The sequence below is a fragment of the Alexandromys fortis genome, unplaced genomic scaffold (assembly GCF_014885135.2).
Source record: "Alexandromys fortis isolate MF-2015 unplaced genomic scaffold, M_Fortis_MF-2015_v1.1 scaffold_143, whole genome shotgun sequence".
In the NCBI taxonomy this organism is placed as follows: Eukaryota; Metazoa; Chordata; class Mammalia; order Rodentia; family Cricetidae; genus Alexandromys; species Alexandromys fortis.
In genome coordinates this window covers 3814328-3828868 of record NW_026068044.1, presented here as the reverse complement: position 1 = coordinate 3828868, position 14541 = coordinate 3814328, and the positions used below count along the sequence as shown (strand labels likewise).

At 46.1% G+C, this 14541-nt stretch overlaps 1 protein-coding gene across 2 annotated transcripts in view; it reads left to right on the top strand.

The window, feature by feature from the left end:
* Positions 1 to 14541, top strand: part of Ptprm (protein tyrosine phosphatase receptor type M) — a 669075-nt gene that overhangs the window by 141853 nt on the left and 512681 nt on the right. For both annotated transcript variants that reach the window (XM_050166205.1, XM_050166204.1), the window contains exon 2: positions 13672 to 13794. In XM_050166205.1, coding sequence (XP_050022162.1) covers positions 13672 to 13794 — 123 coding nt within the window. The remainder of the gene's footprint in view (positions 1 to 13671; positions 13795 to 14541) is intronic.

Genomic DNA, 14541 nt, shown 5'->3' with positions numbered 1-14541 from the left:
ACACAATAGAGAAACAGTAAATGTCCCAAGTAAGGTGGAAGGTGATGGCAGACTCCTGAAGTGGTTCCACACATGTGCTGAGGGACATGTGTACCCTGGATGCACCAGAGACTTACTTTTAGATGCCATACACTCATAAACACATAGTATACACACATGAGGAGAAAAAAGATGAGGAGGAGGCAGAAGAAAAAGGGGGAGTAGGAGGAGAAGGTGAATGTGGATAAGGGGAGTCGTCCTGCTCCGTCAGAGGAGAAAGGTGCACAGCCATGCACCAGAAGAATGATCATTAGCTGACAGAGTCGAATGTTTGCAAAAGCAGGATTTGAGGGTTGGTTTAAGAACACCAGTCTTGGCTGTGTTTGCTACTGGTTTCAAACAGACTTGAATCTCAGTGAGAGAAAGGTTGTCGCCACCTCTTTGTGGCCCTTCTTGACTAACCCTGGCCTGGTGTGGCCAATGCCATCATCTACAAACTCTTGCATTCAAAAAGTGACATGTCACAGTGGATTATGTTCCTGGCTGTTCATAAGGCCTAGGGAGGAGTTTGGAGGATAAGAAGTTGTAGGCAGAGGGATCCACACTCCTCTTTCAACACAGTTCTGCTTCCCTTGCTCAGGGCTAACTCACACACCCTTGTTCCACTCTGAATTCTTTGTGAGCATTGGCATCACTTACCCGGTCTCTCGGGTTCCTGTGTTTCCATGTACAGTTGGACTAAAGACCATTATCCCTCTCTGTCATGCTGTGTGGGGCAGTAGCTGCTGGTCCAGCGTTGGTCCTAATGTCTCATTCAGTGACAGATTTAGCTCTCTGGGCACCTTTTCCATGTACCCATGTATCTTAGCTAGGGTTTCTGTTGCAGTGAAGAGACACCACGGCCACAGTAACTCTTGTAAAGGAAACCATTTCATTAAGCTGGCTTTTCGTTTCAGAGGCTCAGTCTATTATCTCCATAGTGGGACATGGCAGCATGCGGGAAGACATGGTGCTGGAGAAGGAGAAGCTGAGAGTCTTACACTTTTACTGATAGGCAACAGGAAGTGATCTGATACACTGGTTATAGCTTGAGCATATGAGACCTGAAAGCCTGCCCTCATGGTCATACACTTTCCCCGAAAAGGCCAAACAAACTCCAGCTCCTAACAGTGCCAATCCTTTGGGGGCCATTTTCTCTCAAGTTCATCTACCTTCTGGCTATGCTTTTAATCCTTCTTCCCTGTGATTTCAACCTTGTACTCCCAATCTAAAATAGCCCCTTCATTCTGTCACCTCTTGTCACAATGTTAAATGACATTCGACCGCCTCTGTACCACGTATTCCTTTCAAAGTTGAGGGTCAATGGGCTGTGTGGAGCATTGATGTGGCTCAGGAGATACTGGGCGTTGATTGGATCTGATTTGATAAGTGAGATAAACTCTAGTCTTCATGCCCTTATTGCACCATACTGTAGCCTGTGTCTAATGTCCTTTGTAGCTTTAGGGTACAGGGTGGCATGGCTGTCTTCTTGTGTAAACACATGAGTTGGACAGCTCATGTTAGTTCAGACAGGTCATGAGTGCCCTCATGGACACCTGGTAACCAGCGCTCACTGTGCCGTTGGGAGTCCGAGTGTACAAACCCCAGTAGGGATGCTCTCGGATGTGTGAGAATGGCAGGTGTTCGTGGATCTAACAAGCAGGAAGGAGGAAGCTGGTGTTCTGTGGCAGTGGTCTTAGTGGACTGGGGAACACTAGGAAGTGCTCCGGGCAAAGGCAGGGAAGAACATTAGGGCCCGATGTCATGAAACAGACAAGGGGTAATGTGCTCATGAATGTGAGGGTGGAGAGTGAGTGGGGTACTCCATGCACCAGGGTTCATGCTCCTTAACCATGTGGAGATGATGGTATGGGTTATCCCGAGACAGCTGAGTGATAATGGGGCATGGTGTTCAGCTGGATGATGGCTTGAAGGCCAGGGAAATGCTTGAGCGCCAGGCCTCCCAGTTTTGGCCCTGAGGTCACTCAGGAAGTGTTCTACATACAGCTCAGAGACACAGTGCAACTGTCTACAGCTCAGACTGAGCGCATGGGGAGAACAGGACCTGTGCATTCATAGACGATCCCGGCCGATCTGGTGCAGGTGGCCAACAAATTATCCTTTGAGCGAATGCTGATTTGTCCCCAGAATTTGACACTCTGGAGAGTTACAGCATTTCTGCCAACATACATTTGTCCTAGGGAGAAAGATCTCATCGTTAGCTCTGTTGAATTCTCTAGGTCATCCTAAAATCCCGGGTTTCAGAGTCACTGAGCCAAAGAGGAAGACATAGAGGGGAAAAGGACAAGGTCATGGTGGCTGTCCTGAAGCTGGGAATCAAGGGTGTTTAGTGGATCTAGAAATCCTGAGATAATAGGTCGGTCCACATGTTCCCCCTGACCTAATTAAATCTGCTGGGTCCCCCGTGGGTTTTATTTTTTAATTTTCAGTTAACAATAGAAGACAGTGAAGTAGAATGAGTTCCCTCACTGAGTGTTCCTGGTAAGAGAAAACATGTCGCTGTCCTATAGTTTAGGGCATGTCTGCACTTTTTTAAACAACACCTCTGTAAGTTACAGGGCATGTAGGGGGAAAAAAATCAAGATTAGTACTGTTTGATTTTCCCTCCCAGCCTAAGGATTCTTTCTTTGTCAGTAGGGTATGCTATTGGAAAGTGGCGAGCATCCCCTCATTTTTCTCCGAACCCAGGATGGAGGGGAGCATGTTATTGATGTTTACAACTCGAGTTCCTCAAATGGGGCGCAGCAGCTCCAGAGGGGACCAATTGTCAGTGACTGCAGTGATGGGCCAGGCATGACAGAGAGAGCTGGTCACTCTGGGAATGGTGCACGGTAGTCACAGCCCCCAGAGTACCACATTTGATCACTGCCATTAGTGTTCTGGAAGCTGGGCTGGCCTTCGAAGCTTCAGCTAGACATATTCCCAGCTTGTTGAAGGTTTGCCATCCCTTAAGCCAAACCCAGTCAATGGTATATTGATGTACAATGGTTTAGTTTTCATCCACGTGTGTCCATGTTAGGTTAGATACTGTTCAATCTGTGTGCCCCGTATGGCCAGGACTCCGCTATATCCAGAGCATCCCATCAAAGGCTACAAGCTGGGCTTCGTTGCATATGCCAGCATCTCAGCATGCAGGACACCCAGAGTCAGGGGCCAGTGTGGGCTTCCTAATACTCTGTCACAAAAATACCAAGACATTAAGCAAAAGCAGTGGCGAGAGAATGGGTAGGGAGACAGGGGGAGATCAAATGGAAATAGGGTTTTAGAAGTTCTTGGAATGGTCTACCTTCTTGTTCTGGGGATTGTAGTTGGAGCCCTAATTCAGCCATGCTAGTTCATGCACTGGTGACCACCAGATGAGAGGACAGTCGACGTTTGCCCGCTTACTGGAGAGCTAGGAAGAGGATGGGTCAGTAGATTCTGCAGTATCTTATACTCCCATCTGCACACACGTTTCACCCCACCAGCGTTTTTAATGGCGGATGGTGCTGCACACAGAAGGATGGGGGCCGGGTCTTAAGCTGACAGGGCAGGAACTTACTAGCCTCATGGGTGCTGAGTATATTCCCCCCAATACACCCCCCTTCTGTCAGTTGCCTTGCCCGAAGCCACAAGACTGGACCTCAGACCTCTTGCTTCCTGGCCCAGCTTGCTGCTCTCGCGTGGCCCCTTTGCAGTTCACTGTAAACTGCATGCTACATTGTGCCTAGGTCAGTGGGTGAACACTTAATTAGGACAGGAATGACGCGCCTAGGTACAGTGACCTTGAGAAGGCTAATGGTCTAAGTTCCCTACATTTGAGCAACCAGTGGGACCTGGAAAATGGCCCGTGGAAAGCTGATCCACTGCAGTTTTGTGCTCTGTGAGCCTTGCCCTCAGCCGAAGGGTTTTGGATAGAATCTGTTTTCTAATTTTAAAAATTACGTAACAAAGCATGGTCTTCAAAGCTTGCTCTCTTCAGGGCCTAAGGACCACTGACTAGTTTTCTGTCTCGCACACTTGAAGGATCATCTGACGCGTTCTGCCAGCGTTCTTTGGTATGTTTCAAATCTAAAACACACCACGACTGGCTGCCTTGAAGCAGAGCTCCAGTGTGCTCCGTACAGTCTGTGTTTTCTGTTGACTTGTGCTGAGGTCTGCTAAATAGTAGCCTCGTTATGCAGATTCTTAGAATAGCAGGCCTGGGATATCTTCGCAGAGTCTTGCTTCCAGTTGCTGACTCTCTGCTTTCCTTTTCATCTGGATCCTTTAGGACAGGAAGAACTTCAGGGTGGGCTTTTTGTTCTTTCTCTTGCCTCCTACGAAGTTTCTGCATTGTGCTTTTTAACTCTCTATGTCTCTTGGGTTCTTTTCCTATCCTGCCTCCAGTCTGTTCCCTCTTCTATGCCTTCTTTTCCTCCCCAGTGCCTGATGTTCTGACAGATACCTAAGTCCTAGTTGGAATGGTTGGGCTGAGAGAGAGGGGGAGATGCCACCAATCACTTAACAAGGTAGGGACTCTAGAACAAGACTTCTTCCATTGTTGTGGCCCAGGTGTTTGTGTTCAGTGACTCGGGCCCAGGGGATGGCTTTCCCCCTGTCTTCTTTTCTGCCAAAGATAGAACACTGAGTCGATTATGTTCTTACCTTGGTCACAAAAACTCTTCCCACAATTCTAAGTATTTAACGAGAAACACGCATTTTCTGGGACTGGGGGTTATGGATACAGAGATGAACAGCAGAACTTTGTTTTCCATTCCAGTGGCTTACAGTGTGGTAGGGGTGAAAGCAAGGTCCCTGGAAGGCTGAGCTGCACTGGTGCACGAACCCCAGAATGTTCTCTTCTTTATAGCGGTGGTTTATAGGAAGGGACGGCAGATTTCATCTGGGAGATGACTTGAGCAACAGGGACCTCAGAGAGGTGGCTTCTTCTCTGGGATTTGAAGAATGAATAAGAATATCCAGACCAGGCCTTGGGGTTGGTGTGTAGACTGTGTTCAGTGGATAGAAGGGTTATGTGGTAGATGAGTACCATGGTCAATGGACGCAAATCAATGAATAGTCATAAATTGTTAGGTATGATAGAAAAGGAAGCTGGGGTAAAAATTATAAAAGAATCTAAAATGGTAGCTGGAATAAACACCCCTGCCACCCCCCCCAAACTAACAAAACTAACCATATGTGTCATGTAATAAAATTAAAATGTTTTCCTATGGGCAGTTAAGAGTCAGTGAATGAATAGACTTAAGTATAGAGGACGTGTATAAGATGTATTAAGGGAGTAGTTACGTTGGAGTGGGTCAAATCAAGGGGAGTCCCGGGCTGAGATCATATGATGGGAAAGGGGGGATGCGGGACTGATAAAGAAAGCCTTGGAGAAGTCATGTGGATCATCAAATGTAGAGCAGAGAGCTAAGTGACCCAGTCGCCATAGACCATATAAAGAAACATCCATTCATTTTTCTCTTTGAGATGCTGTGAACCACACATAGTAATGGGATCCAAGCGTTGATCATCTTGAGTCGATTGCCACACTTGGGCATGTACCAAAATGTTTAACCTTCTCTGCTCCTGGGAGGGGCTAGTAATAATTGTTATAGAGTCGGATGTCCTGTAGGGAATAGGCTCTCAGATTTTGTCATGGTCAGAATTATCCGTGACCCTTGATGGTACTTCAGAGACGAAAGCAGCACACAGTCATTTCAGCAGTGACTTCGGGTCCCCTGGCATCAAAGCAGACAGCTGCTTCCTCAAATGAGCAAGCGTGCAATCAGGTGGCAGGAGGTTTTGACATACTTTTAATAGAACCTAAGATCTTTGGACTTGAGGACTGCCCTGAGGGTAGTGCGATGCCTCATTACGTCAAATGCAGAAGATGAGAAGATGAAGGAGCGGAGGTCAGTCAGGAGAAATGTGGAGTGGGGAAGAATGCCCGTTCATTTGTCATCCCTCAGTCTCAGGGCTCTGGGGCACCTGGTGTCTGGTTGACAGGCTTTGGGACCAAGTGCTCCGATTTTCTGCTGCCTGCTTCCCTTTGCATCCTGGGATTGATTCATGGAAGCCATATGGACCCTTGATGTGAAGACTCGTTACCTCTTTGAGTCCACGATAGTGAGAAAGACAGACCTAAAACTTCTTGGAGCCCTCCTCTCTGATCCCAATTCAGTGTATTCATCTGGACAGGTTACCCCATGTTTTATTAGCCATTCCCTTACTTCTAGGACTTTAGAATGAATGGTTTATTACACCAAGAGAATGCGTGCAATGGTGTGTTCTTTTTGCTTTATAATTAGATTCTGCCCAGTGAGTGTAATGTGTAGAGATAATGTTTCTTGAGGTCGCCTCATTTAGCAAGCGTGATGGACTGGCTGAATTCAGGAGTTTATCTGCTGCTTCAGACAATAACTTACACGAGCAAAGTTTTCAAGAGATAGATCTGTAAATCACAGCAAGCAGACAGGAGTGCTCCTGGGTGCGGATGGAATCCTGCCTCCTATTAATTGCCTTAGCATGACCGTTCCGTGCTTGCTGAGTGGGTTCCGCGTAGGAGAAATATGACAGCCAGATCAAGGCTATCATATCCAGGCATGAGAACAAGGGATTTAACTCTTGGAGCCAGCCCTGATGTTTTATTGTCCTTCTTCATTTGTGAGGTGTTTTTTAAACTCTTAAGTATATGGAGAGCCACAGTGACCAGAAGGCTTTGTTCAGACACCTTTTGAAGAATATAGTGTGTCTGTCTATTTGTGGCAGAAAATATTTGGGTTTAACTTACAGATCCTTTTTTAGCAACACTTTAAAAGGTCAGTTGCATGTGTGCTGTTATGCTCGAAAATGTATAGTACTATGCAAACATAATTTATACATAACAGACACTGATGTCATGTTTTTAAGAAAACAATATCTCTCTTTTTAAGTGCTAAGGATGTAAGCCATGCCCTCCCTCAAGCTAAGTAAGCATTTTTACGATTGAACTATTCTCCAGTCCCCCAAAACAGGGTAATGTCTTCTTAAGCTATTTGAAAGTACCAATCTAGAGCAGACTTTTTAAAAATAGGCCAGTAATTAGATTATTCTGGGACCATATTAAGAGCCGTAGATCCCTGAGGCTGGTCCCGGGAGTTTCTAGTTAAGTGTGTTGTTCTAGGAGATTGATTGTCAAACAATCGATATTAGAGTCACTCGAGGCTTGCTAAAGCCCAGGTAACTGGTGGTCATAGTGTCTGATTGAGAAGTTAGGGGGCAGCCTGGAAGTTTGTGTTCCTTTCATGATTTTACAGATGCAGCTGACCATGGTACCCGCTTGATAATCCCAGCCCATAGCGGGAGCCTGAAGCACAGGTGACTTAAGGTCTCGTGACCGGTCCCAAGCTGGAGATCATCTCCTCTAGATGGGTTTCATTTATCAATCCTCTGTCTAAGGCGAAGGCAGACAGCCCATTTCACAGCGTGGTGTCCGGAGTGTGGCGCACAGACAGGAGCGCAGGTGGAGTCCAGCCCAAGCACAGAGGGACTTCTTGGGTATGGTTTAGTTCATCCCAGTAGCATCTCTGTTCGGAACATTGTGATGTCCTGGAAAACAGCTGCCAGCGATCACCCGGAGCGCATAGAAACAGAAACGATGGCCCCTCCCATTCAAAGCCAAAGATTTTACAGATCAATAAGGAGAACAAAAAAGCCCGGGACCACTTGACTGCTTGCCATCCAGCCTGTGTAAATATTAGGAATCCGTAGACTGATAGACAGTGAAGGCCGTGGTAAGGGTAATAAGGCATAGCCACTTTAGAAAGGAGCTCATTGGCTCTGCAGCATGCAAAACAGATCCACGGGCAAACGGCATGTTTTACAATAGAGCACCGCGTTCACCGTTTAAATGCCTGGGCGCTGTGTAAACCGGCTTGCGAGATTGGATTATGTCAGAGAGCCTTTCTGTGATGCTCAGTGTCTGATCCACTCAACACCAGGGCACGCTCACAAAGTTTCGGAGGCCCCGTATACTTTTATTGGTCGGCAGACAATTAAATGTCAGTGTCGTCAGTGTGATTGAAACGAGGAAGGCTGAGGCTCTGGCTTGTGGGTAGAGGCCCTTTTTCTTTAACTTGTAAGACAATTATACTTGCTGGAGATCATTTCCTGCTTATCCTTTGAATTGTGTAGCTCCTAGCTGTTTGTCTTTCAGAGTTTTTAAGATTGAAATAAATGAGTATAACCGCCGACGGTTTCATGTATTTTAGGAAAAGAGAAAACTGAACATTAATTCTTCAGGGAGCGGGGGGAGTATCTTAGCACTGTTTTTTGATCTGTTTTCTCCATGGAGAGACCCATTTAATATTTTTTTTTATGCATTTGATCAAGCCTGCCTTAACTGGGGTCATTCTGTATTTAGAACAAATGAGTAAAACGCTCAGCTCAGGTCTGTACGCCAGTGCCACCCTTTCAAGGCAGAACAATGCTGGATGTCTGTTTATCTTACACGCGTGTGAAATGGACATTGGATCGTCCCCAGCTTGCTTCTTAGGAGCCTTAGCCGCTGCAGCTGGCTTGCAGCGCAGGCCATTAGCAATCAGTGTGGTATTGACTGGCTTCCGAGAGGTCTGTGAAAGGTGCCGGCCGAGGCAAGCAGGAGATTCGCAGGTAGACCTTGGCTGAGCTCCTGGGCATGAACCGAAAGTCCTGAGTAAATGTGTGAGCTATTTGATCCCAATAAACTGCCATTTGTAAAGATAGGAGTGGTCAGGCCGGGTCCAGTCAGGAGGCAGACATAACGCGGGGGCTGGAGTGTGGGAAATCACATCGAAAGACCGCATGCGCTGTTGGAAGGAGTGCTCGGACGGCTAAGGGATGGCACAGTGCGGAGCAGCCGCAGCCCAGCGCAGGCGTCAGCTGAGTCTTGCCAGGTCCGAGTGGTTGAGGGGAGTCCTGGCAAGGCTGAACCTGCAGACCTGGGAGGAAACATATCCTGGAGAACCAGCTGTATAGGACGGGGTTCCACTGGGGCTCTCTGCAGAGGTCCCTGAGGTGGGGTTCTGGCTCAAGCTGCTGTTGGAGACATCAGAACCAGAAAGGGTGCCTGTGTGGTGTGCTGAGGACCCTGTTTTTGTACCACGATGAAATGCTCCTTCTGTACTTTCCCCACATCCTCCCCCAGAGGAAACTTGATCTTCCTGCCAACGGGACAGGAAATGTAGGTAAAATGTCCAGACTAGTGGTCCTCAACTCCCTAATGCTGCAGATCTTTAATACAGTTTGGTGACCCCCCCCAACCATAAAATTATTTTTGTTGCTACTTCATAGCGGTAGTTTTGCTACCGTTATGAATGATAATGTAAATATCTGTGTTTTCCACCGTCTTAGGCAGCCCCCGTGAAAGCGTCCTTTGGCCCCAAATGGGCTCACAACCCATTAATTGAAAATCACTGACCTAGACAATTTAGAGACTTTGTAGAGCCAGCAGTGTTAAGGGGAGTTAAAGCTGGTAACTGGCACAGGAATTTAAAAACGATTGGTGCTTGCCTTAGGGTTAAAAATAAAATTAGAGGAGATAAACCTACAACTATTAGTTTATGTTATAAAATGAGTTCTTTGAGTTTATTGACATACTGATGTATAATAGACTCACACTGGGTTTGAGGAATAGACAAAATAATAAGAACATTGATCTTAGAGAATGTAGCTGGCATTGGTCCGCTGAAGGAATTGGTACCTGTGACTAGCAGAGGATTCTGGGAATCAGAGGCTGCTCTCTGGCCAGCTTAAAAGAACTCTCACATACTGAGTATCAACTTAAAATTTTAGCCTGAACAATCGGTTCCAGGGAGTGGCCGCTTCTCCCAAACCTTAGAGACTTTTGGTAGCAGCCTAGAAACCCTCTGGGATGAAGTTGGGAGACCTAGCTCTTCACAAAGCCCAGGGGGAGTGATCCCTGTGAAGCAACAGAGGATCATTTGGTGTGTAAAATGTGTGGAAACTTGAACTGGATCGGGATGGCGTGACGGCTGAATGCAGTCAAAGGACATTTATTTTTAGGTTTATTTTTGCGTGTGTACCACTTTTGTGTGGGTGCCCACAGAGGTCAGAAGAGGGCATCAGATCTCTAGGACCTGGAGTTACAGGGGGTTGTGAGCGCCCAGGTGGATGCCGGGAACTGAACTTGGGTCTCTGGAGAAGCAGCAGACATACTCTTAACTGCCTGAACAACCTCTCCAGCCCCAGGAAGTCAATAAGTTAATAATTCTCACGTGTGTGCTTGAGGCATATTTGTGCATACCTTCGCTGTCATGTGCATGCGGACGTCAGAGGGACCTTTGTGCAGTCAATTCTCTCCATCCGCCTTTATTTGGGGTCCAGGGATTGAAACTGGGTTGCCTGGCTTGCACTGCAAGCTCCTTTGTAACCCAGACCCATCTTGCAAGCTCTCCAGAAGTGCCTCTGGCTACAACCCCATCAGTTTGTTTTGGCCCTGTTGTCTGTTCAGGTCCGACTATGCAGATGGATTTGAAAACCTTCTGGATTTCTCTTTGGAGTACGAGTTGGCCACCTTCTTTATACCTCATAGGGTAATTATTTCATATTGCTGTTGGCAAAATGGGCCATTTGTGCTACCCCAGAGAAAGAGGCAAGATAAAGTCCCTCTGGTACGCTAATGGCAGTGTTTTATTTTTATAAATCATGAGTGACCTTTATAGGCAACTAGGCTTGCTACCTAATTATTGCCAGAGCTAAAGAATGTGGGACAGCCACAATTTGTAGAGAGTTCATTAACATTTCGCCGGCTTCTAGTTTTCAGCCCTAATAAAAAGGAAAGATAGCGAGTCATATCGTCAAGTTTGCCGCTGCCTCATCTTGAGGTCTTCCTGAGTCAGGCTCAGTGGTGGTAGGGGTTGAATTAAGGTAGTTTTCATTGCTTGAAGAGATATTCCTTTATATTTACTTTTTTTTTTAATTTTCTGGTAAAATTATTGGAGACCAGTTCTGTACTGAATTTGAGGGAATGTATTGAATCCACTCCCCCCCCCCACACACACTTTTTGGTTTTTTGAGACAGAATTTCTCTGTGTAGCCCAGGCCGTCTGTAATTTACTCTGTTGGGTGGGTGGCCTCAAACCTAGAGATCCCCCTTCCCCTGTCTCCCAAATTCTGGGATTAAAGGCGTGTGACATTATGACAAGCTTATGTAGTATTCTATTTGTATGAGTGTTTTGCCTACATGTATGGCTGTGCACCACATGTGTGCAATGCCTGCAGAAGCCAGAAGAGGGCGTTAGATGCCCTGAAACTGGAGTTACAGACAGTTCTAAGAGTGCTGGTAATCAAACTCAACTCCTCTGAAAGGAAGTTTAATTCTGTCCCTTTGAGAATGAGCTTTGTGTTTCCAGGGGACAGGTAGCTGGGACTATAAGAACTCAAAGTGTTCCAGAGGACAGTGACTGATTTGACCCTTGTGCCTCGAGCTACCAACGACTAAGATGTGCCCAAGAGAGAGGCTGTCTGGGATAACCTGGGGTTTCTCGAATTCCTCCAGTGTGACATTTTCCAGTGCATGCAGGCAGATTGGACAGAGTACTCATTCTGTCTGCTGATGTAGATGGAGTAGCCCTTTTCCAAAATGGTAGGGACCAAAATGGTTTGGCTTTAGGTGAGGCTTTGGAAACCCTTGGTTGTATAAGATGAGCTATCTGGGGGCTGTGACTGGGCTCTAAACACAATTCATTGGTTCCTTATAGGCCTGTACACGTGGCCTGATGATGATTTTTGCATTGTTTTATTGTGCTCTGGCATTTTGATCTTGACCCATTACCTCCTGAAATGCGGTGTGAAGTATTTGAGCTTGTTGAACTCTGCAAGTGAGCAAAGAGTTTCAAACCCAAGAGCATTTTGGATTTTGTGCGTAATAATTATGATAATTCTGTCATGCGAAGCTAGGCAGGATAACTAAATCCCAAGTGATGGGGTCGGGACTGCCAAGGCTGTCCGCGCTCTCGAGTGTTGCGCCGAAAAGAAAGTGGATTTAGGAAAGATAAGTGGGCAGTCCTGTGAATTCAGAGATTACACACACGTGCGCATGTACACACACACACACACACACACACACACACACACACACACACACCCCTCGCAAAAGCGAAAACATCTGATGGCAGGTGTGGAAAGACACAGATTTTTCAACTTAGGTTGGACCGGTGCCCTTGCCCAAGCTGTTGTTAAGGTCAAGGGCAGGAGTCCTGTGGGTTCAGGCTGCAGCACAGGGTTGGCGACAGGTCTGCAAAGCTCACAGGAGGAACTGGGGAGGGCAGAGCACGTGTTGCCTGGGGAAACTAAGACCTGGAACACGACAGCTTCTTTCACACCGTCAGTTCTCCTGTGCAAGGAGCTGCGTGTTCAACTGTTGCCTTGTGGAATAAAGGGGAGATAAATGGGTGCACATTTCAGGAGGCAGCGTGGAGCCTAGAACTAAGAATGTTCTGGGGATTTTCTACATACATGATGTTTAGTTTCTCATGTCTTCAGAGGTTGCCTGGCTGTTGCGGATGACATAGGACCGATTTAGGTTTGGAGGTAAAAGTTAGGTCAGGTGAGCTAACATTCCATTTTCTCTCTAGTTTATAATTGCTGTTTTCCTTGCCTTCTGCCTCTAGGGTGTACTTGGGAGGTATAGTATAATAATAGTCCTAAAATTGTATCTCCTTGTCAGGAATCTTCCACTTTGTACCAACTGCCAGCAATTATAATTAATGTTTGGAATTAATAGGATTTACTTATTATGGTGCCATTTATGTAATATGTACCCTTCATTATTTAATGGGTGGCAGGATTTTCATAATCGTTGCCGTGATCAGTATCATTTATTCGCTGTCCCCCTGTGAATCATTTGGACCACGACTATAAGCAGTTCAACATAGCCGACCGACATCTAAGAGCCTGTAGGGTGGGACTGAAAATCACTGATGTGCTGAACAGCATTGGTCCTGATGCTGCTGAGCCTATGTGTACTGCAGTTTCTATTTTTTTTATTTAGATAGCTTCATTCATTGAACCCAAACTAAGCAGATGTTCGCCACATGTGTAGCCTTGAAATTTCTGCCACTAAGACTTGTGTGGACTATAAAAGTGACTTCATAATCTACTTTGGTCATGAGACCTCCCATTACTTAGACCATAAACTGAAACTTGCTTCTGCATAGGAAGGATATTTTGAAAAATATTTGGCAGGTCATGCTCATCATTTGTGGTATGCCTGGTGGTCCTCTATTGTGAAGCCAATGTTTTAGTGAAAACATTTCTCTTTAATATTTTTGAACAAATTGTAATCCTCTATTGAAAACATCTTGAGTACTCGAGGGAATTCTTTTCAAGTTTTGAATGCGAGATGGATTTTGTTAGTTTAGGATTCAGCTGGAAAATGTGAATTTTAGATTTGCTTATTTTGGTATCTTCTCCCAGTATTCAGTCCCTTTTAGAGAGTAATGGATGTGTCTGTATTGCTAAGGCATGGTTAATACTCAGGAGTATTTGGCAAGATTATGAAAGGGGTCAGATCCACGGGTCCCAAGCAAAACTGTCAAATCCGACTTAGCTTGATGTCTTCCTGGTGCATCTCAGATCAGTTCAGACTCCTGGCTGGGACTGACGTCGCCTCTCTTTCTCCCGCTGTAGGTGGCTGCCTTTTTGATGAGCCGTACAGCACGTGTGGGTATAGTCAAGCGGACGATGACGACTTCAACTGGGAGCAGGTGAACACCTTGACCAAGCCGACGTCTGATCCGTGGATGCCTTCAGGTTTGCTCTCGCTGCGAAATAGGGGCATCTGGGGAGAGTTCATAATCCAAGAACGCCGTCTACTGGGTATCAGTTGAAGGCAAACGCACGTTGTTCTTTGTGTGCTGTGCTCAGTTGCTGAGTAGCTGGGGAGGGTAGTGTAACTAAGAGGGCTGATTTCAGGTATTTATTTAACCTTGCATCTCTTTCTGTAAAGACTAGCTGGGTTTTGCCCTCTGAAGCGTTGGGCATGTGTTAGCTGATTAGTTGACATTGTCCAAGCAGGTGACCCTTTCTCTAGCAGCAGATATGGGGATCGGTTGGATGTCTGTTCTAGCAAACACGTGTCGAGGGTAGGATTCTAGTTGCAGAATACAAATAGCATGATTTCCACCTACCACCCATTCCAGGCCTTGAAGGGAACCTCCTTTCTCTGCCTCAGGCCGAGGGGCTCTTGTGTACCCGGGAAATGAGGATCTTGGGAGCATTCGGAAGGGGCATGGGTATGTTTTCTTTCTTCCTCTACAGAGGAGTGGTTAGTGAATTTCATGCTAACTAGAAATACTTACCTTACTGAGGATCAGCGAGACTTTTTTTTTTTTTTTTTTTTTTGGCAGAGTAGAAAAGACGATGATTGATCTAATCACAGCAGAGCCTCTTTTTCAGCCTGTGACCTTGGCAGTCCTTTTAAAGTCTTAGATTTGCAGATTCATTATTGAAAATGGGCCGATGAATGTACCATTTAGTATTCAAACTGCTCAAAACATA